Source organism: Aythya marila, assembly GCF_965140915.1.
Source record: "Aythya marila genome assembly, chromosome: 7".
Taxonomy (NCBI): Eukaryota; Metazoa; Chordata; class Aves; order Anseriformes; family Anatidae; genus Aythya; species Aythya marila.
In genome coordinates this window covers 32631592-32654991 of record NC_139048.1, presented here as the reverse complement: position 1 = coordinate 32654991, position 23400 = coordinate 32631592, and the positions used below count along the sequence as shown (strand labels likewise).

The following is a 23400-nucleotide window of genomic DNA, read 5'->3' as shown; positions in this document are numbered from 1 at the left end:
GCCTGCCTCAGGCGGCTCTGGCAAATCCCGCTCCTGCCCAGCTGCACTGATTTCAGGAGGTATTTTTGGCCCTTGGAGCCTGTGGGCTTGCTCACCCTCACTGGGAATGTGGCTGCTGCGGTTCAGCTTGGGCTCTCGCAGCATCCTCAGATAAGCTGAGCTCCTCCTCTGCCCTCCTAAGGGGTGAGGAGATAAGGCTTTGTGGTAGAAATGGTTACTCAAAGGGTGATATTTTTTTTTCTTTTGTTTCTGTTTTTGTTGTAAAGAATGAGGAAAAAAATGCCAATAAACACCCGTAAGCATTAGTCATACCAAAATACTGGCAGACCTGAGTGAAAGTAGCGTGCCCTTGCAGAGCATCCCCGGTGGCAGCGGGCTGAAGATCAACAACCTGTGGCTGGAGGGAATGGCATCGCCTCTGCAGCGGGCACAGCGCAAGGGGATTTCGAGGTCTGACCCCCCCAGGAAATCCCCTGATGGACCCTGCCCTTGGGCCTCCTGCGGGATGGCGAGGACAGGGCTTGGTGCACCAGCACCGTGGCTGTGCTCCTGGCTGGACACCTCGCACCCCCTCCCTGTCCTGGATCGCCACGGGTCCTTCAAGTCCTCTCCCAGCTCTGTTCCTTTGGCCTTTCCCAAAGCTTTGTTCTGTAGGATTTGGATCGGCGCTGCTGGAAGCATTAGAGACCTCAGCTACCAGCCTGGGTGAAGCCCCAAGGAATGGCACCGGGCTCCGTGCACAGCATTGCTCACTGCGCCTGCGATGCTCCCCAGGACGATGGGGACGCTTTTGGGAGGAGCTGACAGCACCAGCTGCTGCGTTTGCACAAACCTGCTGCTCTCGTTCTAAGGAAAGAGATTTCAACCACGGCATGGCGTAAGCAGAAGACACAAAGAGGCGCGTGAGCCACCCGGCGGGGAGCAGCGCGGAGATTTGCAAGCTGTGACCTGCACTGCTTCTTGCAGCACGCTTCCTCAAAATGTAGAGCAGGGCTCTGCAGCCAGAGCGCTGCCGGGAGGTGAGAGAGATGGAGAGATAAGGGGGGAGGTGGAGGCGAGGCAGGGTGGCAGCAGGGTCACACCTCGCCGGGGAGCGACATGCGCTCGCTTGGCGGTTTGCGCATCTCCCCCGTCCTGCATGCCAACTCTATTTGTTGTGTCTAACAAAGACAGCGGGCAGGACAGCCCCCGCTCGCACGTGGGGATGCTCTTGGTGTTTTCAGCTCTTACAGCCGCGAAACGGCTCAGGACTTCTGCTCAAACCACTTCAGAGCAGAGGCAGGGAGATGAAACGCAGCCGTGCCAGAGCGAGCGGGAGGAAAGCGAGGATGCAGGCTGAAAGCAAAGGCACGGCGGCTCCTCCACGGGGCAGGCAGCAGCCCCCAAAACATCCCACAGCAACAGCTCTGGCTGCCAGAACGTGCCAACTATGATCTGGACCCTGAGCCACAACCTGAATCAAAGCACTTGGGGTTCACATGTGCATCATCAGACCACCACGGCATCCCCGCAGAGCCACGTGCTGTGCATCCAGCACCCACCCCAAACTTTCCCAGCACTTCCACTCGTACCTTCCGCACTCAGCACCCCAAAACTCAACCCGCCGGCCCCAAAACGTGTGTCCCGGTGGCTCACCGACAGGGACGGGTTGCCCTCATCCTCCACGGTGACCAGCAGGCAGTAGGAGCTCTGCCGCTCGCGGTCGGGCGGCGAGGGCCGCGTGGCGATCTCTCCGGTGACGCGGTCCATGCGGAAGGTGAGGTCCTCGTTCCCGCGGGTGATGTAGTAGGACAGGACGCTGTTGAGGCCGGCGTCCCGGTCGGTGGCACGCACCTGGACCACCGCCGTGCCCCCGCCGACGTTCTGCAGGGTGGATGGACACGTAACCCATCACAGCACGGCATAACGCATAAAATACATCCTTTGTAATAGTCATAATACAGACTGTGTTTTTTCCAAGCTGCTTTAGGCACCAAACCCCAACCCTACACCCACCAAAGCAGCTCCCCTTGACCTGCGATGAAGCAGGTTGGTTGTGCATTAGGCACTATCTGGGCTGGCGCATCCTTAAAGAGTGCAGAACCCAAAGGTGAAGGCTGTATAATGCACTCGGAGCACAGCTAATTATTTTTGGATGATCCCATTACGGGGGAAATCAAGAGAGAATTTCTATTCTTCAACCAGCTCCAACCATGTATTAAAGAGATAAGGAAATCCTAGCAGGGCAATAACTTTAATGCCAAGCTATTCATCATGAGCAGCACTCCCATGCTTCCGAGTGTCACCGGCTATTACTTATATTTCATTTTTCACCCTCAAATGGAGAACCCCCGGCCCAGGAATTAAACCGGCAGGAAATAAGTTGTCTTTTCTCATGCTTGATCGTGTTTTATTGCTTAATTATCCAGCTCCCTCGGAGCTGTCTCTCCTCCCGGGGGCTCACCTCGCTCACGCTCACGTTGTAGCCGAAGGGGCTCTCGATGACGGGCGGGTTGTCGTTGACATCGAGGATGGTGACCCGCAGGGTGTGCTCCTTCCTCCGCGGGGGCACGCCACCATCCGAGGCTTGGATCTGTGGTCGGGGGGTGTGTACGTGTCATTTTTGGCCACGGTGAAGCCCAAACGAGGCAGGGGGAGCATGGCGGGGGCTCGGCTCACCCGCAAGGTGTAGCGGTCCAGCAGCTCCCGGTCGAGCGGCCGAGCCACCAGCACCTCGCCGTAGGTGTTGTTGGTGGTGCGGATCTCAAATGCCCGCCCCACGTTCCCTGCTGTCAGCGAGAACGTCACCTGTGGGGGAGGAGAAGGGCAAGCAACGTGGGGCTGGGAGGACAGGAAGGAGACCCTACAATAATAAACCCGGAGACACCCTCAGAGCATCTTAAGATGGTCCAATGTGGGTGGATGCAGGGGTACGTGGACACCCCACAGCAGCCAGCCCTGGTCTCACACTACCAGGGTGGCACCGAGCTTGTGTCCTGTCCCCCCAAGGGGACACAGAGGAGAGGAAAGGACCAGGAAGGTGCCACGGGGAAGGTGGCACCACCGCCCCACCTGCCCGTTGCTGCCCGCGTCGGGGTCGCGGGCCAGGACCACGGCCACCCGCCGGCCGACCGGGCTGTCCTCTGCCACGCTGACGGCCGAGTCGGAGGTGATGTCAAACTGGGGGCTGTTGTCGTTCTCGTCCAGGACCGTGATGGTCACCTGCAGGCACAGCAAGGTGAGGGCAGGACCTGGAAACCCTGGGCTATCACGTCTCCATCCCAACCTCCCACCCCAAATCGCTGGCAGCACGAGCAGGAGCCGTCCCGCCCGGGAATGGCGTGGATATTTGAACCCAGGAGCTGCAGCTGCAGAGGAGGAGGAGGGAGGAAGAGGCAGGAGAAAGACAGCAAGCACTCGAGCATTGCGCTTTGCATGCCGGAGGTGACAAAGGAGCGGGCTACCTCGGCCACAATTAGCCGCAGGAAATGCTCTCATCGCCCGGGCAATTACAGACCCACACGGCCGCACACAAACGGGAGAGGAAGAGCCTTTCTGTTCCCGGGGCTCTATTTATGGGGGCCCCCCAGCCCCCAGGTGCGGCGGGGCTCAACGCCACGACATCCCGGAGGAAGCCCGGGGCGAGCCGCTGCGGTTATTGTTGGCGATGAATGGAAACCAGGGAGCGGGGAGCACGGCGAGGGGGTCCCCGCGGCTCGACGTCTGGGACTGGTCCTGCCCCCCCTGAGGTGATGCTGGTGTGATGGACGTGCTGCTTACCTTCTGTCGGAGGGGAAGCAGAGAAAACAAAGAGGAAAAAAAAACAAGAGAGTGGTGGTGAGGAGTCGGGCACGTGTCTTCCAGCCCACCGTGGGGCAGGGTGGGCACGTCCCTGTGGGGCTTTAGCTAATCTGTGGGAGGCTGGAGCAGGGGGCAGCGAGGCTACCAGCACCCATGAGCTTGGGAATGGCAACCGCGGCCTCCTTGCTACCTCCTTCCTCCAGCATCACCTTCATCACCCCGATACGAGGTCTCAAAACACAAGAACAAGCTGCTGGCTTCGAAACCACCCCCCTGCCAGGGGCCCAGGTGTCCCAAACTGGCCCATTTCTGGTTTCTGTCCGTGCCAGCCCAGCCGCCGGTGCCTGCCTGCGCCCCGTGTGCCACCCGCTGCGGCAGCGAGATGCAAATCACCCCCGCTCGGCTGCCTTCGAAACTGCCAAATATAACACTCCCCATCAGCATAAACCGCGGGGAAGTAGTTCGAGGCCCCCCAGATTTACCTACGAAGGGTTTAGTTTGGTAAGAGATCTGCAAACCCTACTGTTGTCTCGTGTGTGCGTGCGCGTGTGTTCCGAGAACTATGACACTGTGATATGCAGAAGATAAAATGCAGTGGCCCGTGCTCATGCAAAAGCAGGGTTTCCCCCAAATCGGGGTTTCCAGACCCTACTGCTTGCCTGCGCGGGTTGGAGAAGTGCAGGGTACGGGAGTAGGGTCTGCCAACCCCAGCAGAGCTTGTACAAATGGGCAACAGAGGGCACCGACTTGATTTTGGGCATTCCCAAAACCCAGGTAAGAGGGGGAAGACGAAGCCACTCACCACCGTAGAGTCAACCTTCGGCCCCCCGTCATCAGCCACCACCGTCAGGGTGTAGAAATCCCCCTTCTCCCGGTCCACCTGGCCTTTGACCGTGATCACGCCCTGCCGAGGGCAAAGAGCCACGTCCACCACCAGCCCAAGAGCCCACAGTGGCCAACCCAACCGAGGAAGACCACGCTGAGGAAGACCACTCACGGTGACGCCGTTGATCTTGAAGAGGGACAGCGCCTGGGCGTTGGTGTTGGGGTCGAACTTGTAGGTGATCTGGTTGAGGTTGTCGATGGAGCGCGCCTGCACGCGGAGCACCTCGGAGCCCAGCGGGATGTTCTCCACGATGACGGCCTCGTAGCTGCTGTTGGAGAACTGCACGGCCTCATCCAGCTCGTTCAGCAGGCTGACGTACACGCTGCAGAAGCCCTGGTTGTTGGGGGGCGCCTGGTCCGTGGCTGAGACGTTCATCAGGTAGCTGGTTTTGGTCTCATAGTCCAGGTAGTCGATGGTGGTGATGAGGCCGGTGCTCTCATCGATCTCAAACTTCCCTTCAGCGCCCGACAGGATCTTGTAGCTCACCAGCCCGCCGTTCCCTGGGGCAGGAGCATGGCGAATTGGGACCGAGCACCCCACGAGGGCAGGACCACCGAGGCTGAGCCCACCCCATGGGGTTTTTGGCCCCGTGCCCAGCTCCCTACCAGTGTCTCGGTCCGTGGCCCGCACCACCGCCACCGAGGTCCCGATGCCGGCCGTCTCCCGCAGCCCCAGGCGGTTGTACTGCCGCTGGGTGAACACCGGCACCTCATCGTTGACATCCTCCACATATACGATCACCTGCAAAACCCCCCCAAAAAATGTGGGGGGAGGGCACGATGAATTCAGAGGACCAAACCCGCACAGCACAAACCGCCAGGTCCCCTTCCCCTGCCTGTGAATCCATCCCCTGTAATTCCGGGACAATTTATGATCCCCTGCCCCAAACCTCCCCGACCAGTGGCCCTACACTGCAGGAGCGCTGCTGGCTTCGTGGGAAACGTGCAGAGCTCACGGCCAGAGGGTCAAGCTGCCTTTTCTCGCCTTTCCCCAGGGACAGCCTCGCTCCTTCTGCTTTCCGACTGGTGCCGCAGGCTCATAGCGCTCAGCCAGAGCCTGCCACCAGCTCGGTGGGTCTAAAAATAAATATGGTGTGACCAGAGGGGTGGGATGGTGGATCGAGTTTCGTGGGAACCCCTCCTGGAGGAAGGAAGTCGCTGTTTCGCTGCTCAGGATCGTTACAATTAGGCCCTCTCTAATTTAACTAGGTGCTTGGCCCTGTGGTTTCCAGCATGCCGAGGCACTCCACAGCCCCAGTGCACCCACATGTCACAGGAAAATAAAATAAAATAAAAAAAAACAACAACACAACAAAACACCCCCACCACCAAAACCCTCTTCTCCACCCACGGAGACTTTCCGTCAGCATTTCCATGCCAGGTCTCTCGAGTTTCCTGCGCGCCTGCCTCCGCTCGGCGAGGGCTGGAAATTACTGCCGGCTGCTGCAGCACTCCTGGGGGCTGCTGAGAGCACCCCAAGCTCAGCCCCGGGCTCCGTACCCGCACGGAGCTCCGCATGGGGCCCTGCTCCGTGTTGTAGGCTTCCACCTCCAGCACGTGGGACGAGTTCTGCTCCCTGTCCAGGGGCCGCAAGCCGCGCATCACCAGCCCGCTGCTGGGGTTGATCCGAAAGTTGTGGTGCTCGTTCCCTATGGGGGGGCGAGGAAGAGACAGCGGTGGTGCCTCCCTGCTGCCCCAAATGTGTTCTGTGCAGCGCCGAGGTGGCTCCAGGAGCATCCTGCCCAGCCCCACATGGAGCTGGACTTACCCCTGACGATCCTGTACCACACTCTCCCGTTCACACCCTCGTCTGCATCCGTGGCTTTCACCTTTGTGAGGAAAGAAAAGCAGGGGGTGAAGCTTGCAGAGCACAGCCCAGCAGGGTCAGGATGGGCTCAGGGTGAGCCTGGGGACCTCAGCTGCTGCACAATGGTCCCCTCTGGTGTCCCCGAGCAACACTGCAGTCCCTTGCCCAGGGACACCGCTTCCCAAAAAGCATCCAAGCCAAGGAGCTTGCTGCTTGCAAACCATCCGGGTGAGGACGCCCAGGCTGTGGGCACACCAGCTCCCACCCACAGTAAAGCTATCGAGCCAGCCCAAACGGTACAGCAAGGAAAATTTAGGAGAGGGAGACCAAGCTTTGCAGCATTTTGTGCCATTCACTGCCCTGCTGTGCCCCGAAAACTGCTCCCGGGCCCTGCGGTTTTGGCTGGACGTGGTTTCCTCCTGCGTCACGCAGCGAGCGATGCTCGCCTCCGCTGCTGCAGCATCTCGCTTTCCACCCAGCTCACCCCTGCTGGTTCTCTCAGAGTTTCCATCAGCAATTAAAGGCATTTAGCTGAGGCCTTCGGAACAATTTTTTTTTTTTTTTTTTTAAATATTTGACTGGGGGAAACCTGGCTGCCCCGTGGATGGCAGAGGCACCAGCGGACCCATGCCCCCATGGCCAGGTGCTGCTCAGCAGCCGGGGTGGAAGCACGGGTGCTGCGGCTCTCTGCCCAAAACCTGCTTCAATAAACAAGCTGCAGGAGCAGGTAAACACGCCTGTGGCTGCACAGAAGTGGCCTTTGGAAGCTGGCAGCCACTGCTGGCTTGGACACAACACTCCTTTCTGCTGGCAGAGCGTGCAGCAGCCAGCGGGAGCCTGAAGCACTTACAGAAGTCACTGGGAAAAGGGAAAAGTGGTTTAATTCCTGCAGGGAGGTTCCTGCTCTCCTCCTGCCCTGGGATGCTGTGCTTTGGGACCACCTGTGATGCCCTCATCCCGTGGGAGCAGGGACAAAGCTGCTGGGAGAAGGACTTGAGGCAGCAGGAGCCTTCCCAGGCTGGAAGGCAGGTTGGAAGGGGTGCTGGAAGCCTGAGTGAATGCCCACATTCATTAAGGGTTGGCCGAGCCATTCAGCCCTGCCCGCGGCTCGCTCAAAGGGGAACAAAAAGCAAAGCAGGAGCCCAAATGCTCAGAGCTCTCTTTGCATGCACTCTCCTCCCTCCCCATGGAAATCCCTGCTCTCAGCTCCTTTTGGGAGGCAGATGGGAGGCAGCTGGCCAAGGGACCTCACAAACGCAGAGGTTTTCTCTTCCTCCCCACTAAATTATTGGGGTGAATTCCTTATTTTTCTCCCAGTCCTTGGGAGGAAGATCCTCCCTGGGGTAGGGCGAGCCACGTGCCTGCACAATGCTGCTGGCAGCCGGGATGTCCTCGGGGACGCTGGCTTCGTAGCTGCTCTGCAGGAAGATGGGGCGGTTGTCGTTGACATCCAGCACGGTGACGAAGACGGTGGCAGTCCCCGTGCGACGGTTCCCCGTGGGGCCGTTGTCTGTAGGGGGGAAGAAAGTAGCAGGGGGGTTTGGTCACCACCACCTCTTTGCACGGGGGGTGCCCAGCCTTCGGCAGCTCCACCAGTGCTACCCTGGGTGTCTGTTTCACTGGGAAATAGGGGACAGGCCCTTAGGACAGGTAGCGACCCCGTTACCAAGAGGGTTTGCAGTTTAATAGGGTGCTTTGTGCTGGAAGGGGCTGCTGGAGGTGAGGGGTTGGGGAGGTGAGTGCGGTGCAGCATCCCTGTGGCACCTGCAGTGCCGTACCCACAAGATTTCCTAGCAGGCCACTTATTTCTCCACTCAAAAGGGACACCAAGCCTTCTGCACACAGGCACATCATTATAAAGCACTGGGGACGGTGGCCAGGATGCCTTTGGTGCCCGTGCCAGGTGGCTGGGGACGAGCTGGCAGGCGCTGAACTGCAGCCTGGCTGGGCATTAGGGGAGCGATGCTGTGGTGCTGGGGATAAACACAAAAAAGAAAACCCCAGGACCAAGGGGCAAAGTGGCCGTCTTCTAAAATCATGGTGGGACCAGGGCACGATAGCGTGCATGGGCTGTGAGGTGCTGACACCAAGCACGGGTGCTTCAGAGGTCGCAGGGACGGGGAGAAACCCTCACCGATGGCCTCCAGGATCAGAGCGTACGACGCCACCGTCTCCCTGTCCAGGCTCACGACCGTCCTCACCACCCCATCCCTGAAGCCCACGCTGAATTTGCCATCCTGGTTTCCACCTGCAGCAAGGAACAAGGACCAGGATGTCATCCTCACCAGGGCAGGGGAAAAAAAACAAACACCCCTGATGCGACACATCTGGGATGCCCCGACACAAACACGCATTGCTGGATGCCCTCCCGGCAGCATTAAGCTTTAAGCTTGTAGGGGATGCTCAGGGGGAAAAGGTTTGCAAGAGCCCCTGGCAGAGCTGGAGCTGCAGTGGGGCTGTGCAGCAGAGGGCGATACCGCCCCAGTTTTGGGAACGCGAGCCACCCCGTGCTCCTAACCACCGCGTCCCCAAAGCTGGGGCTTTCCCCTAAACTTCACCCATTCCCCACGCTGGGTGCAAGAGTTTTGAGCCCAAAACATACCCAAACCTTTAGAGAAGCTCCCCAAATCCCCCCGAAAGCCAGCCTGGTGAAAATCAGCGGGAGAAAGGCTCCCCATCTGGGTGAGCAGGGGGTGATGTACCCGTGATGAAGTAGCTGAGCTCGGCGTTGAGCCCGACGTCGGCGTCCGTGCAGTTGAGCCGGACCACCTTGAAATCCCGGGCCACGTCCTCAGGCAGCGACACGTTGTAGACGGCTGGGAAGAAGGTGGGGCTCTCATCATTCACATCCAGCACTGCAAGAGGGAGAAGGGCTGAGCGTCACCAGGGCTGCAGCCAGCTCCCCAAAAAACCACCCCCCTGCTGCACCGAGCATCCCGGAGCATCCCCTTGAGGATAACCCACAAATTTCGGGACCTTTGATGGTGAGGGTGCTGGTGGAGCTCTTGGAGGGCGCGCCAGCGTCGCTGGCCACCACCCGCAGGTAGTACTCGGCGATCTTCTCCCGGTCCAGCACGGCGGTGGAGGTGACGAGCCCGCTGGTGCTGTTGATGAGGAAATCCATGCGGGGCATCCCCACCTGCATGCGGTACGTCACCCGCCCGTTGGGGCCCTCATCCAGGTCGATGGCCACCACCTGCGGGGAGAGGACGGAGGGAAGGGTGAGAACGGGGGACGAGGAGTGCCATTTGTAAACCCCGAGCCTCGGAGATGCCAGCTTGGAAAAAAAAAGGGGCCTCGAGGCACCACGGGGAGCGAGGGGTGGGATGCGCCCACCTGGAAGACGGAGGTGCCGGCGGGAAGCCCCTCGGCGATCTCGGCGGCGAAGGGCAGGTTTTGGAAAGTGGGGTCGTTGTCGTTGAGGTCCAGCAGGTTGACAAACACCGTGGCGCTGCTGGTGGCTCGCAGGGGCGGCCGCCCACCTGCGGGGGAACAACGGGGCAGGGGGCGAGGTCAGTGCCTCCTGCCCGAGGACGAGGTCCCCACGCAGGGAGAGCTCCCCGGGGGCAGGCAGGATGCTCTGTCCTTAACCCTGTCCTCCTGGCAGCACGGATGGAACAGCGCAGTGCCAACATGGGAAGGGGCAGAGTTCAGGTTAAACGTGACCCTCTGCTCTTCAAAACCAGCTGGAGACATGCAAAGGGCAAGCAACAAGCAGCAGTGCTACCATCCTCCTCCAGAAATTCCCTATATTTTCTGCTCTTCTGAGCCTGAGACTCACGTGCCAGGTCCCAAGGACCACCTGGCTCTGTCCCTGCCCTCAACACCCGCGTCCTCGCACTTACAGTCGGTGACCGACACCACGATCCTGCGCATCAGCTCGGCCTCCTGCGGATTGGGGTTCTCGCGGTCCAGCAGCACGCCCGAGGTGCGGATCTTGCCGCTGGTGCTGTTGAGGCTGTAGAACTTGTTGGGGGGGCGGATGCTGTACACCACCGTGCCGTTCTCCCCCAGGTCCGGGTCCACGGCCACCACCTGGAACATGGGAGAATTAAAACCAAGAGGCCGGCGAGGATCCGGGGCTCCCAGGTGGGGCTTCGCCGGTGTCTGGTAGCGTGGCTGAGCTGTGTTTCCATGACGCCTCACAGGGACTTTGCGTCCCCAAGCGCTGTATTGAATTTCACCGAAATTGTCTTGCAAGCCCAGCAGGTGCTGGCATGGCAAGGGAGCCGTGAGCACGCAGCAGCCGCTGGCTTTTTGCTTTTTAAATAAAGGCAGCTAGAAATAGGCACCCTTCAGAAAAATAAAATAAAGGGGACAAGGAGGCGTGCTAAGGAACTTGTGCTGCTGCAGAGGAAACGCTGGAAGCAATTCACTGGTGGAGTTCCCCTCCATGCCGGATATCTGGTGCTTTGCTGTTCCCTCCGTGATGTTTTAATTACTGGGGACATTTCCATAAAAACAAACTCAAACCCAACTTCATTGCACTTGTAACTTTCCCAGCTCCTGCTGCTCATCCCAGCTGAATTCCCACCGTATGGGTGAGAGTGATTAGCTCCCAGCTGCTAATTGGGAAGTCCATGTAAGATGACCACAGCCCCCACAGAGGCTCTCTGCCACCCTTTGAAGACGTGGGGAGAGCACGGGGGGACCTGCAGGCTCCCCCAGGAGGGGCTGAGGGATGCAAGAGACCCCATGGAGACTTGACACCTCCTGCCTCGCCTGCCAGACCTTTTGGTCCCCTCCTCAGCAGTTTTCTCTCGCAGCCTTCCCCATTACAACATTTTGTGGATTCTCCTCACTTTCCCCTCATTTATTTTCCGTTTCGTGCCCGTCATTTTTCTCCCGGCGTGATGGAGTGCAAGCCTCGTGCTCTCCTTCTCTTTTATTTCACCAGCGGGATTTGAAAGGCTGTAAATCAATGTCTTTCAGAGAGGTCCTTGAAGGAGGTCGCAGGCGAGGCTAAGAAAAGGAGGACTTGGCCAAAACCCACACAATTGGGGGAAAAAAAATAACCCCAGCAGAGCGGAGAAACACACGGGGTGGGCAGCGAGCAGGAACCTTAAGGATTGACATCTGCAAGGCTTGGGGAGGAAACCTGGCCGTGGGAGGAGGAGGAGAAGAAGGAGGAGGCATTGTCGGCTGCCTCCCCATGCACGTACCGTGGTGACATCCGAGTTGGGGGGGGTCATTTCCACCAGGTTGATGAAGTAGGGCTCGTCCTTCCACATGGGGTAGTTGTCGTTGATGTCTAGCAGCGTGATGTTCACCTGCAAAGCAGAGCTCAGACTCAGCTGCCGTCACATCTGCGCGAGCACTAGGGGTGGTGGTGGTTTATTTTATTTTTTTTCCTTGCCCTAATTGCAGCCTGTGTTGCACAAAGCCTATTTTTTGCCTTTCAGTGAAGGTATCAGGAGAGCATCCTCCCATCTGAAAGGGAACCCAGCACCCCAAGGTGTGTCCTGCCTCTGGGATGCTCCATGGGGAGCTTCCAGTTTCCAACCAGGATCCTACCCCTCCTGATGGTCCTCAACATGGTGACAATTATTTCAGGGAACTCTTTGGCACAACAGAAATGTTCCTCTGTTCTGTGGGATATCCCTCCTACAACCCAGCCAGGCATTTGGGGAGAAGGAGAACCCAAACTCAATGAAATGCTCCAACATGGAGCCATAGAGATGGGTCCTTGCCTTCTGACCTGATATTTCCAGAGGTTTTTAGAGCCTCTTTTGCAAACGAGAGGAACATCTGCGAGGGGCAAGGCAAAGCCACTGCCAGGAGGCTCCAATCTGCTGCACAATGTCCCACACCTCCACCAGACCCTTGCGAGGAGCCCACGAATCAAAGAAGCAGTTGGAAGCCCTTGATCCAGGCAGTGTGTGAATAGCAGTCATCAGGCACAACTAAGCGCTCCTGCAGGCTCTCCAACCAAGCATTTTCTCAAGAGGCACTGACAAAGGGAGCCGTGCTGCTGGAGGAACACGCTCCTGCTGCCGCGATCGCGCGGAGAGATGGACATGCAAAGCACTAGAAGGTCAAGTGGCGCCGCGGTACGTGGCTGGCCGGGATGGAGAGCCTCATTTCCAGACCTACACACCCCGGGGAGGCATTCTGCATGGGCTGTGGGCTGCAGGAGAGGCACCAGGCTGTCCTGGGGAAGGTCCCGGGACCAGCCCGCACTCACCATTGCAATACCCGTCTTCTGGTGGTGCCCCACGCCCCCGTCCACAGCCCGAACAATGAGGATGTATTCAGATTTGGCCTCCCGGTCCAGCAGAGATGTAGTCGTGATCTCCCCTGCAACCAGAGGTGATGAAAGGGATGGGGGACGTTGTATGGTCACTTCCCACCTGGGGCTTGGGGAACAGCAGCACCAGTGGAAAAGGGGAGGCTCCAAAATGGAGACAGGAGGGGCCCTGGAAGGGGTTTACAGGCATCATCCTGTAAATACATAAAGATACACATGCCTTCCCTTCCTCCTGGGGGCTAGGTGCTGTTTTGGGCTCCCCAAACCCCAAAAGAACCTCTTCTTCACACAGTGCCCGAGCTGCTCTACAGAGGCACTGGCACACCATGGGAGGAGCTCATCCACGCAATGATTGGAGGGGCGAAACTAATCCCGGCAAGGGAAATTTGCAGGGCTAAAGGTCTTCCTAAAATACATCTGCCTCCAAACTCTCATGGCACCGACTAATTCGTGCACTGAAAAAATTAATCACAGGACAAGTGGTTTGAGCGTACAGGTGTCGTAATGATGGATGGCTCCTGCCCACAGACTGGCACCCAGCTGAGCTCAGCCTTGTAGGACAGGCTTGGAGAGCCTGGACTCGGAGCCCTGGTGGATAGCTCTTGGCTTCTCTGATGTCCCAGGACACACCATCAACACCCCTTCCCTCCTTCCTAGACCCCCATGTGGAGCTTCAGTTGGGGATGCTGGACAGACGGACAAAAGGAGCTCCTTGCTGCAGTGGTTGTAGCTTTGTCAGCATTCCTGCCCTTAATAAATCAAAAAGATACCCACAAAGGGGGCATTCATTCATTAGACCTCTGGATAATGCAAGCCCTAGCAGCCAAACCGCCAGCCTTTTCTCAAGGTCCCCTGGGACCTTCTGCTGGTGCCTCTCCCAAAACCTCCCCGGTGACCCAGCCTGGCCTCTCCCTTACATCGTGTTTCTCCTAAGCAGGCTGCTTGGGAAGGAGCTTGGGAAGGGGGAAACAAAAGGGAAGAAAAGTGGGGGGGGAAATGAGGAATGGAGAAGAGCGAGCACACGCATGGAGGCTCACCTGAGCGAGCATTGATCCGAAAATGAGAGGAGCCCTCGAGGGAGTAGATGATCGACTCCTGCCCGTACTCCCTGGACCGGTCCAGGTCCGTGGCGTTGAGGAACAGCACGGTAGCACCTTGTGGGGGGGGAAATAAACAAGGGCTGGAGGAGGCATCCACCCCATCACCCTGTCCCCCAGCACCTCAAGCAGTCCCCCAACGACTAAGGGGCTCCCCAAAAAATTGTCATGTGCCCCAGGCTGGCTGTGACACCCCCACGGCCCCAGGGGCTGCCTGGAGAGGAGCATGCCTCATACCTGCCATGATGTCCTCCACGACGGCTATCACGTAGGAGGGCTTGCTGAACATGGGCGGGTTGTCGTTCTCATCCTGCAGCAAAGACAAGGGTGAGAATTTGGCTGGGAGGAGAGAGCTGAGCTGGGGGTGGTGTGAGGGGCTGCTACGGGTGGAAGATGCTCCCGCTTCGCAAGACCAGCTCGTGGGGGAAGGTGCAGAGGGCTGAGCACCAAATCCAGCAGCACAGAGAGGTGAGGATGGAGCTGCTGGGGTGTTAAAGCACTGCTGCAGGTTTTTGTTGTTGTGCTGGGGCTGCTCCAGAGATGTTTTCTCAGGCTCAGCTGCTCCTGCTGCCACCAAACTGGATATCAGAGGCAATTTCACGTGCCAACGATGCCCATCACACTGTAATTAAATTGCCATCCTCTGCTCCTGTTTCTGGAAGCAGGTGGGCTTTAGTCAGCCAGAGCATCACCCAGCTCTCCCCGCCGGGGCGAGGAGGAAACTGCAACCATCCCCAAGGCAAAGCTGGAAACAGAGAGACCTCACCCTCAGAGACCAGTTTAGGTGGGTACAAGCCAGGGCAGCTGCCACACCCTTTCGTTAGCAGTCCTGAGTTAATCAGGCCATGCTCAGCATCACGACAGCACGGTGAGCTGGCTCCTGGGGAGGTAGGGGCTCATTTCTGGCCAGCTCTCCATCTGAGCAGGGTTATGGGAAGCCCGCTGCAGGACAGGGTAGGTCCCTCGTCCCGCATGAAGCCCAAAAAGCCTTTCAAAAAGCTGCCTGCCCCAAGCGGGGTGTCAGTGAGCGAGGCAGAGGCTTATTAGTGCTGATATCTCCCCGGCTCCCGGCGCCGCGCGCGCTATTAGTTCTGACTCGGCGGCTCCCGCTACAAAGCGTATTGTCCCCTAATGGGAGATCTACAAGGCGAGTTTGACTTCTTTATTAAAAACCAACAACCAACGGAGGAAAAAAAAAATCCCCTCCCTTTTCACTTGCTATTACTCTGCCTTTTCATGGCTCTTTTTTCCTGAAGTGCCGTTGTCAAACGCTTCCTCCTCATTTTCTTCCTATTCTCCCCATTATATATATATATTTTTTTTACCCAGTTGAGAGAAAACCCCTTTGGTTGAGAGGCACAAAAGTGACGTCTACTTGAAAGCCACTGGCAGACAGTCAGCCAGGAGGCGATGACCAGTAGAAGCGTGCTCTTTGGGTAGACGTGTTCATGTTGAGCAACGTGGGGGCGCAGGGGTGTCCCTGGCCACCGCTGCCCCCCGTGGGGGCATCCCCCATGGGACATCCTTCACCTCATACTTACAAACACCTCGATGGTGACGGGGACAGTGCTGTTGAGCGGTGGGTTGCCGGCGTCCTTGGCCATCACGGTCAAGTAGATGACCCCGTTGGCGACCTGCTCGTAGTCCAGGGGGTGGTTGACGCTTATCACTGGAAGGAAGCAAGGTGTGGTGCTCAGCACCGGGCAGGATGGGTTGGGGACAGCCTGCTGACACCACCTCGGTGCTCACCTCCGTACCCTTCCGACACCGTGATGTCGAAATACTCGCGGAAGGCGGACGCCTGCACGATGCTGTAGGTGATCTGGTTGTTGGGAGGCGAGTCCTCGTCGGACGCCTAGGTGTGACGGGAGGCAAGGGGTGAGCACGGGAGCTGTGCCCGGCCCCGCGAGGAGGGATGGTGGACGGGGACCTCGCCCCTGCTCGTCCCTCACCCGGAGCCGGACCACCTGGGTGACGGAGGGCTCGTTCTCCCGCAGCGCCCCCAGGTACGCCTCCTTCTGGAAGGTGGGCACGTTGTCGTTGACGTCCAGGACATTGATCCTGGCACGCCCCGCCGTCTCCTCCCCGCCGCCGTCCCGGGCGATGATGGTCAGGGTGTAGCGCTGCGTGGTCTCGAAGTCCAGCCGAGCTGTCAGCAGGATCACGCCTGTGTCCTTGTCCAGGGAGAAACTGGGGGAAAAAAGGGGGAGAGACCTGCTGACCACATGCTGGAGATGGGGAGATGTTAGCCTGACGGTGGGACGAGTGGCACGTGCTCAAGGCAGCACAGTGCCTTTGTCCAGGTAGGACACCACGGGCATCCCAAATTTGCCACATGAGCTCTCGATGGGGTAGGAGGGGTTCAGAGCATCAACGTTATCCCGGTGGCTCAGCCACTTACCGGTCGGGGTCATCGCTGAAGAAGTAGCTGACTTTCCCATAGGTGCCCACGTCATTGTCAGTTGCCTAAAAAAAAAAGTTAGTTAATAAATGAAGCTACATATGGGAATTGCACACACCAGCGGCTCCATCACGACTCACGGAAAACCTTCATTTGCATTCTTGCCTAAAGAGGGTTCGTGTCTCTGCCAGGTGGCCTGCTCTGGGGCGGGTCGGTAGATGCTCAGCCCAGCCAACCCTCCACCTCCTCCAGCAGCATTCGCAGCAGATGCTGCCTCCAACATCCACCCAAAATGGGTGTGCAAGCCCAAACTTCTTCTTCCTTCCCTCCCTACCTCCCTTGTCTCTCTGCCCACCTTGTGCGCTGCTGTTGAGCACCCAATGGAGCTGGGGATGGGGACTTTTGGGCTCTTTGGGGGATCCTCAACTGGCCACCAGCTGGAGATAGCATCCCTCCAGCACTCAGCACCATCTCCAGAGACTCCACTGGTGGGGACTGTTATGCCTCCTGACTTGCACCGACATGCTGAGCTAATCTGGGAAGTGCGCATGAAATACGGCAATTCGAGGCAGACGAGAGTTTCAAGAAAACAGAGATGAGAGCTGTCTGCTGCAAGCAGCCCCCTTTCCAGAGAGGAGAGTCCAGCAGAGAAAATCTAATCAGAAAGCCACAAAATATGCACGGGAGAAGAAGGATGACCTGGGAAACACAAATCCTGCCAGGCTTTGCCACGGGAAGGCTTTGCCTCCGGGCGAGGTGTGAGAGACTCGGTGTGCCAGCTCCAGAGGAGTGAGGCGAGATTTATGTGTGTTTTAAAGACTCTTCTCTAATGAATATATAAAATATGCATGAATGGAGGCAAGAAACAAGGGCCAGAAAATGTTATATTTAGATGAAGGAAGTGGAATATAAGCCCCAAAATATACCTCCCCCCCCTTCCCCCCAGTATATTTTCTAAATTGAGTCCTGTCTGGATTACTTAGACACCACCAAGCCTCTGAAAAAGCAGGGTCAAAGACACATTTTATGTCCAGATACCATCAAGAGGCTGTATTTTAGGACTGGCATGGAGCACAACCCGCTCCCCAAACCCTCCTGATTTATCGGCAGCCTTGGGTACCCTTGCCAGCAGAGCAGGAATTTGAGCTCATCTCGCTGCCCCCCCACCTGCCATGCCAGGGGGTGAAAGTGTGAACACTCACCCAAATTCACTCATTTTCCCCCAAAAATGCTTCCCTACCCTGGCTGGTAAATCGTTGCTGCTTCGCGCCAGCTGAAGCGTGTCCTGGTGGAGCTGACCTTCCAGCCCGACCCATTTTGCTGATTTTCCTCCCCACCGCTCAGACTTGATTTCTATTTGTGCACGCTGGGCTCAGCCAAACACAGCAAACCTACCCAAATCCACCCTGCCTGCAGCCATCCCCCTTGAGCCAGCTGCTCCTTGGAGGACACTGGTGGAGATGCCCCTTCCCTTGGGCACCTCATCATCACCTGGGACCTCAAATTTCCATCCAGGATTTTTCCCAGGCTCTATGTCTGTGCTCACAGCCCTAGGTCCCATTAATCCCTGACTGCTTGGGACAAGAAAGGCATTTTCCACGCACCTGGATCGGCCGGTGATGAGATAATGATTTACAGGGGACCTGCCAGGACCACAAAGCACAGGCAAAACTAATTCCCTTCATTTGGCCCCGTGCGATTGCACTTGTAAGTGCTTATTGCAGTGACAGACAATGCCGGGAAAGTGTAATTTTCTGCTGCTGGGCTAAAAAAATATAGGGAAGGAGGAAGGTGAAGAGAAGGTCAGCGCAGAGCTGCGCGGCACACAGGGCCAGCAGCCCTTGGTGATGCTGCTGGGCCAGATGAAAGTGCCACCAAGGCAAACCAAGGCACGGGCATAGTGCCAGGTGGCCTGATTCTGCCCCATACTGCTGGTGAGCTCCTTTTGCACTGGAGAAGGTTGGAGGTAGTCGTGCTCGATGGCTCTGTTGGTGTTGAGCAGGAGGTGATGTACTTGCCTGCAAGAGGGAATATGTAAAAAGCTCAAGCCACGTGCGTTAGACGTGTTTAATTTTGGATCCTTGCGCATTTCTGCATTACCAAACTTTTTACCTCTAAAGGGCAGAAAAGATGCTCGGATGCTCGAACCCACCAGAGTGGTAACACGCGCGTTCTTGCAAAGCAATCCTGAGACAGAACGAGGAGAAGAGCCAAAATCCTGATGGTTTTGCAGGGCTTTTTGTAATGTTTCCCTGGAGATCGGTCCCCTCCGGCACCCAGGCCAGGGAGGAGAAGCATCTGGCTGGAAGTTTCCCTGGGCTCTACCTCAAGCAGCCGTCAAATGGCTTTGGCGGCTGCTCGCCTCCTGCCCGGAATATTAAAAGGGGATTTGCCCGCTGGAGCCTGCAAAGGGCAGGATGAAAGCACAGGTCCACAGCTGTCCTTTCACAAGCTGTCACCGGCGCAGAGCTTTGCTCAAAACCACATTTACGCAGCGCAACTCGGGGAGAGTCCCGGGAAGAGGCAGTGGGGATAACCCACAGGATCCTCCACAGGGATGCTGCAGGTGATGCTGACCCCAAACACACAGCCCAGACCTTCATCCCACAAATATTTCACCCCTCTCCCCTTCACCCTACAAATTCCCCCCACATACATCCTTCCCCACCCCACCAGGCGAGCGGCTCTGCCCTCCTGCGCGGATCCGCGGGAGAGGGCACGCCACGCAATTTGTTCGGGAAACAATGGCAATGTTTGACATGTCGTAAGGATTGATGGAGCAGAAATTTACATGGGAGAATTCATTTTTAAACAGCTCCACGGAGCCCCGGCGCTTCGCTGGTAATGGTTTCGACATTCATCATCCGTGCGCCGAGCCCCACTGAACGACTCCGCAAACTACCCGAGATTAACTCTGCTCGCAGCAGCTCGGCGGGATGAGCAGGGATGTGCTTAAAGAGACAAAAGCCGTGCACGCCGATCTGCCGACCAAAAAAAATGCAATAATCCACCAAAACCTGCTGGAGGGGGGAGAGGAGAAGCCCATGGTGGAGTGTGTTGCTCCTTGTTGGGGCTGAAGGATGAGCAACAGAGGGGTCAATACCCAGTGGCTGCAAGGCAGGGGTGGCCAGAAGCCCATCGGAAGGCTGACTTGGGTCTGTCTGGATGGGGATGGGATGGGATGGGATGGGATGGGATGGGATGGGATGGGATGGGATGGGATGGGATGGGATGGGATGGGATGGGATGGGATGGGTGAATGCTGGGGCTCCCATGGGATCCCCAGGAGTGGGTCACGGCTCTGCCCGTGCTCCTCTGCTACCTTTGTTTCCCGGCCTCATCCCCCCTTACCCTGCACTCAGAATCCAGGAAATAAAAATTGATGGGGAGCAAATTGCTTTGGCCAGGAGCTCGCTGCTTAAAAGAGTCGTAGCAGGAAAGCAATTACCCGACGTCAGAAAGCTGTCAGGGCGCCGCACTGACCGGCCGTGATTCTTGCCTGCCTGCCTCACCGGGCAGGCACGGGGACAAGGGGCTGGCAAGGCAGCATCCCCACGCCAAATATCTGAGCCACCCCAGCCTGCTAAGGAAACCAGAGGCTCTTCTAAAATGCCAGCCCTGGCCTTCAGAGCAAGGGAATAGCAGCCAAGCCCTGGCTGCATCCTGCATGGTGATTTGGGGCGCAAAGGAGGGAGAGATAAGGCGTGGAGTTGCCACGAGAAGTAACCACCAGGCTGCAAAGCTGGATGGAGGAAGCTGGTGGAAAACCTGCTTAAAGCACCGGCTTCCCAGATGGAAGCTGCTTTTTCCCCAGCCTGGCGGGAGGTGGCAATCAGGCAGCCGTGATTAGGCGCGACGGAGGGATGGAGGCGAGGAGTGAGCGGGGAGATGCCCAGCTGCCCCGAGCAGGGCTTCAATCGCCGCTAACGACCCCAGAGGGCTCTGGGGGGGGGGGAAAAATAGCCAATCAACCCCCCTGGGAACAGCAGAGCCTTCCCCACCTCTCCTCCAGGCTCCTTGATTGTGTTTTCTAACAGCATCCCTGCAGCAGCAGCGCCTCGCTGGCCAGGTTAACACTTGCCTGGGCGGCCGTGCTTTAGTGGCCGGAGAGCACAGGCTCAGCCACGAGCCGAGGGACACTCTGTGCTGAACCCTGCCCTTTAGCACAAGCCCCAGACACGATATTTTGTCCCCCTGTCCCACCCAGAAGGTGACACCAAGCCGGCCGAGGTGCCCTCCCGGGTGGGTTTTGCCAGAGCGCCGCGACAGAGCCAGGCGCGAGTCCCCCGCTAATGAGCCGTATTGATTTCATATTCTCCTGTTGTCCGCCCAAATGGCAAGCGGCACGTCTGATGGATTAAATAACCACACAATTGCCTGGCTGACATCTCAATCACCGCGCCGGTAGGTCGCTAATGAATTTTACGGCCCAGCAAAACGAGAGAAATTAAGGTCAGAGTCCGATGCAGGAAATATAAATCCCTAGTGAGCTCTGAAACATTCCCAGCACCCCCCCTGCCTACAGCCCCATCTCCCTTTTTAGTTCAATAAGGGGTAGCAAGCCGAAAATGCATCCCTGAGAGGTGGAGGCACTTCTAGAGAGACCAAGGGAGATGCTCCTTGTTCATCCCGAAGAGGAACATGCTCCAGGAGGCCACCTCATTCCTTCCCAAGGAACCCCAAATGCCACCTAAGCCTCCACCACACAGCACGGAGCCTTTTAGGGGCTGCAGAGCCTCGGTTTTGCCGCCGTGCCTGTCCCTTTTTGGGGGCTGCGGTTCCTTTTTTGCCACCTCTGCACTTTGCAGCCGCGCATTTATCCTGGCAGCTCCATCAGGACGCAGCGCGGCTGCGAAAGCTGCAATAAGTGTCTCTCTCCTCGGCTGTCATGATTCCTATTCCACCCCATTTCGGTCTTACGGATTGATATTTAGATTAAAGAGATAAACACAGCCAAAGAGCACTGGGCCCTGACAGCAAGACGAGGACTTCAGATCCGTCAATCACGCTGCTACCTGGAAACCTCCTCCTCCCTTTCCCTGTATTTACAGAGCCGAACCGAGAGGAATATTTAAAAGGAACAAGGAGTGTGAGCAGGTTTCTTAAAAAAAGGGGGCAGGCACAAAGAAGAAAAGCCGCTCATGTTTAACTTTCCAGGCAATTTGGAATCGCCTGCTTTGATTATTTAACTATTTACTGTTTCACGTATGTGCTGCTCGCCTCTCCTCGCGCAGATAAAGGATTCAATTTTCTCCTGAGCGCCGGGGAAATTGGACGTGATTTCGCTCTGTTTAAGCACAGCTGGAGCGGGGGCACATGGGGGGCTTGCGAACAACGGGCCTGACAAAGATGCTAACGGGGAGGGCTGGCGCTGACATTCGCCCCACCTTGTCGCCTCCTGTCCCCATCTGCAGGCACGTGAGCCTTGCCCGGGCTCTCACCCCAACCCGCTAAATCCCAAATATTTCCATGGCCCTGCCAAAGGCTTCCCAGCAAGGATGAGCTGCCCCAAAACGGGTCCGTCCCTCGCCTCCACCCCACAGCTGGGAGCCCAGAGGAGGGAGAGGGCATGGGGCAGGCTCTGATTGAGAGAGCGATTTGCATGTTAAATAGCTGCTTATTGACATCCAGGCTGGGAAAACCACATTATTACTTTCCTGCTGCCTGGCGTTCACGGCTGGGTGGAAAGAAGGGAAGGGAAATCAGGGCAGGATCGATTTTCCCGTCCCCGACGCGAGGCCGAAGAGAGATCGAAGCAGCGGCAGCCAACTGACAGCTGGGTGGGGAAGGAGAGAAACTTTGCCAAGCAAATTAAAGGTTGCTTAAATGAGGAGAGTAACGGAAGGTTAATTAGCACATTTACTTCATTAGGCTCTTACTAACAAGGTTTCTCCCAGGGAAGCACGGTGGCAAAAGGAGGGAGTTGAGGCGAAGTCTGGGGGCTGCTGCTGAAGATCTACGGGGAAAGTGAGCCCAAAGCCTCAAACCCCACCATCGGGGGGTATTTTAGTGCTCTGCAAAGCCTCAGCAGCCCCTCGGATGGTTCCTGGGAGCTGAAGGCTGTGGGGAAGCATCACCAAGCCCAGCATGCCAGCTGCATCCCTTGTGGGGACCGGACTGGGGTGACCAGAGGGCTTGGAGAAGTAGGATTACTTCCCACATTTCCCCAGAGAACTGTTTTCCTCCAGGCCCTTCAAGGCAAATGAGAGGCATTGTTGTGGTTAAAAAAAAAAAAAAAAACAAGTTCCTCACTGTTTGTTTGGGTTTTAACGATTTTGGTTATCGGAGCTTTTCAGGAGGGCTTGGCGGTGCAGATCTGTAGGATACGAGGAGCTTAAGGAGACCTCCCGCCCCTTAATTCCCACCTCCCGCTGCCTTGTCTTACTGCCCTTCCCCATCCCTCCAGGTCTAACAAACACAGCAGCAAGTGAGCAGGAGACACGTGCCCACCTCTCTGAACACACAGGGGGGGAAGCTGAGCCCCCCGCTCCTCTCCTTGGAAGCTTGGGGTCTTGGTGGCCCTACAAGCGAGGTCCCACAGCTTCTTCCACCCCAAAAAGCTTCTCAGCTGAAAGATCCCTTCTGGTGCCCACACCCCATGTCCCAAAGGAGACCCAAAAGGGTTGTCCCCAACCCCATCAGCATGATGAGAGGCTCAGGGCACCCAACAGACCTCTAGGGCTGGGAAAAAAGGAGCAGAGACCTCTGCACCCATTGGTCACAGCCCCGCAGCTTGGAGCAGGGGGAATTCATCCTTCCCCACAACAGATTTATCCCCTTGTGGTCCAAGAGCATCCCTCGTACCAAGAAAGCCACCAGCTGCGCTCGGCCGGGGGTGTCAGGCACCCCGGTTAATTTAGGGTGCAGCATATGCTCCCGGTGCCTCTTGCTCCCGGAGGGCACGAAGTTATATACCGGCTGCCTGCTTGCTCAAGAAGTGTGAAATTCTTTCCCTGACCTTTACTGTAACGTTATTAAAAGGTTTCATGGCCAGTTGTTTCAGAAAAAAAAAAAATAATATTTCAATATCTGTTGGTAGCTGGGGCAGAACTGGGAGAGGGAAGTTTGGGAGGGAAGAGGCTCAGGCACGGGTGGGAAACCGGGGGGGGGGCTTTCCCTTGAAGCTGGACCCTCCAGATGTTCCCCTGCAAGCAAGCAGCTCCCTGAATCCGTATGATAAATG

The 23400-nt window shown here is 57.2% G+C and overlaps 1 protein-coding gene across 1 annotated transcript in view; it reads right to left on the bottom strand.

The window, feature by feature from the left end:
• Positions 1–23400, bottom strand: part of CDH23 (cadherin related 23) — a 129166-nt gene that overhangs the window by 26923 nt on the left and 78843 nt on the right. Inside the window, exons 14-36 of the mRNA XM_082765371.1 lie at positions 16218–16282; positions 15769–16006; positions 15566–15671; positions 15358–15485; positions 14054–14126; positions 13757–13873; positions 12657–12769; positions 11635–11742; positions 10318–10507; positions 9809–9954; positions 9449–9668; positions 9175–9327; positions 8607–8720; positions 7834–7982; positions 6434–6494; positions 6166–6314; positions 5272–5407; positions 4778–5166; positions 4583–4684; positions 3052–3201; positions 2659–2787; positions 2444–2572; positions 1636–1863 (exon numbers count right to left, since the gene is read on the bottom strand). Of these exons, the coding sequence (XP_082621497.1) occupies positions 1636–1863; positions 2444–2572; positions 2659–2787; positions 3052–3201; positions 4583–4684; positions 4778–5166; positions 5272–5407; positions 6166–6314; positions 6434–6494; positions 7834–7982; positions 8607–8720; positions 9175–9327; positions 9449–9668; positions 9809–9954; positions 10318–10507; positions 11635–11742; positions 12657–12769; positions 13757–13873; positions 14054–14126; positions 15358–15485; positions 15566–15671; positions 15769–16006; positions 16218–16282 (3393 nt within the window). The remainder of the gene's footprint in view (positions 1–1635; positions 1864–2443; positions 2573–2658; positions 2788–3051; positions 3202–4582; positions 4685–4777; positions 5167–5271; positions 5408–6165; positions 6315–6433; positions 6495–7833; positions 7983–8606; positions 8721–9174; positions 9328–9448; positions 9669–9808; positions 9955–10317; positions 10508–11634; positions 11743–12656; positions 12770–13756; positions 13874–14053; positions 14127–15357; positions 15486–15565; positions 15672–15768; positions 16007–16217; positions 16283–23400) is intronic.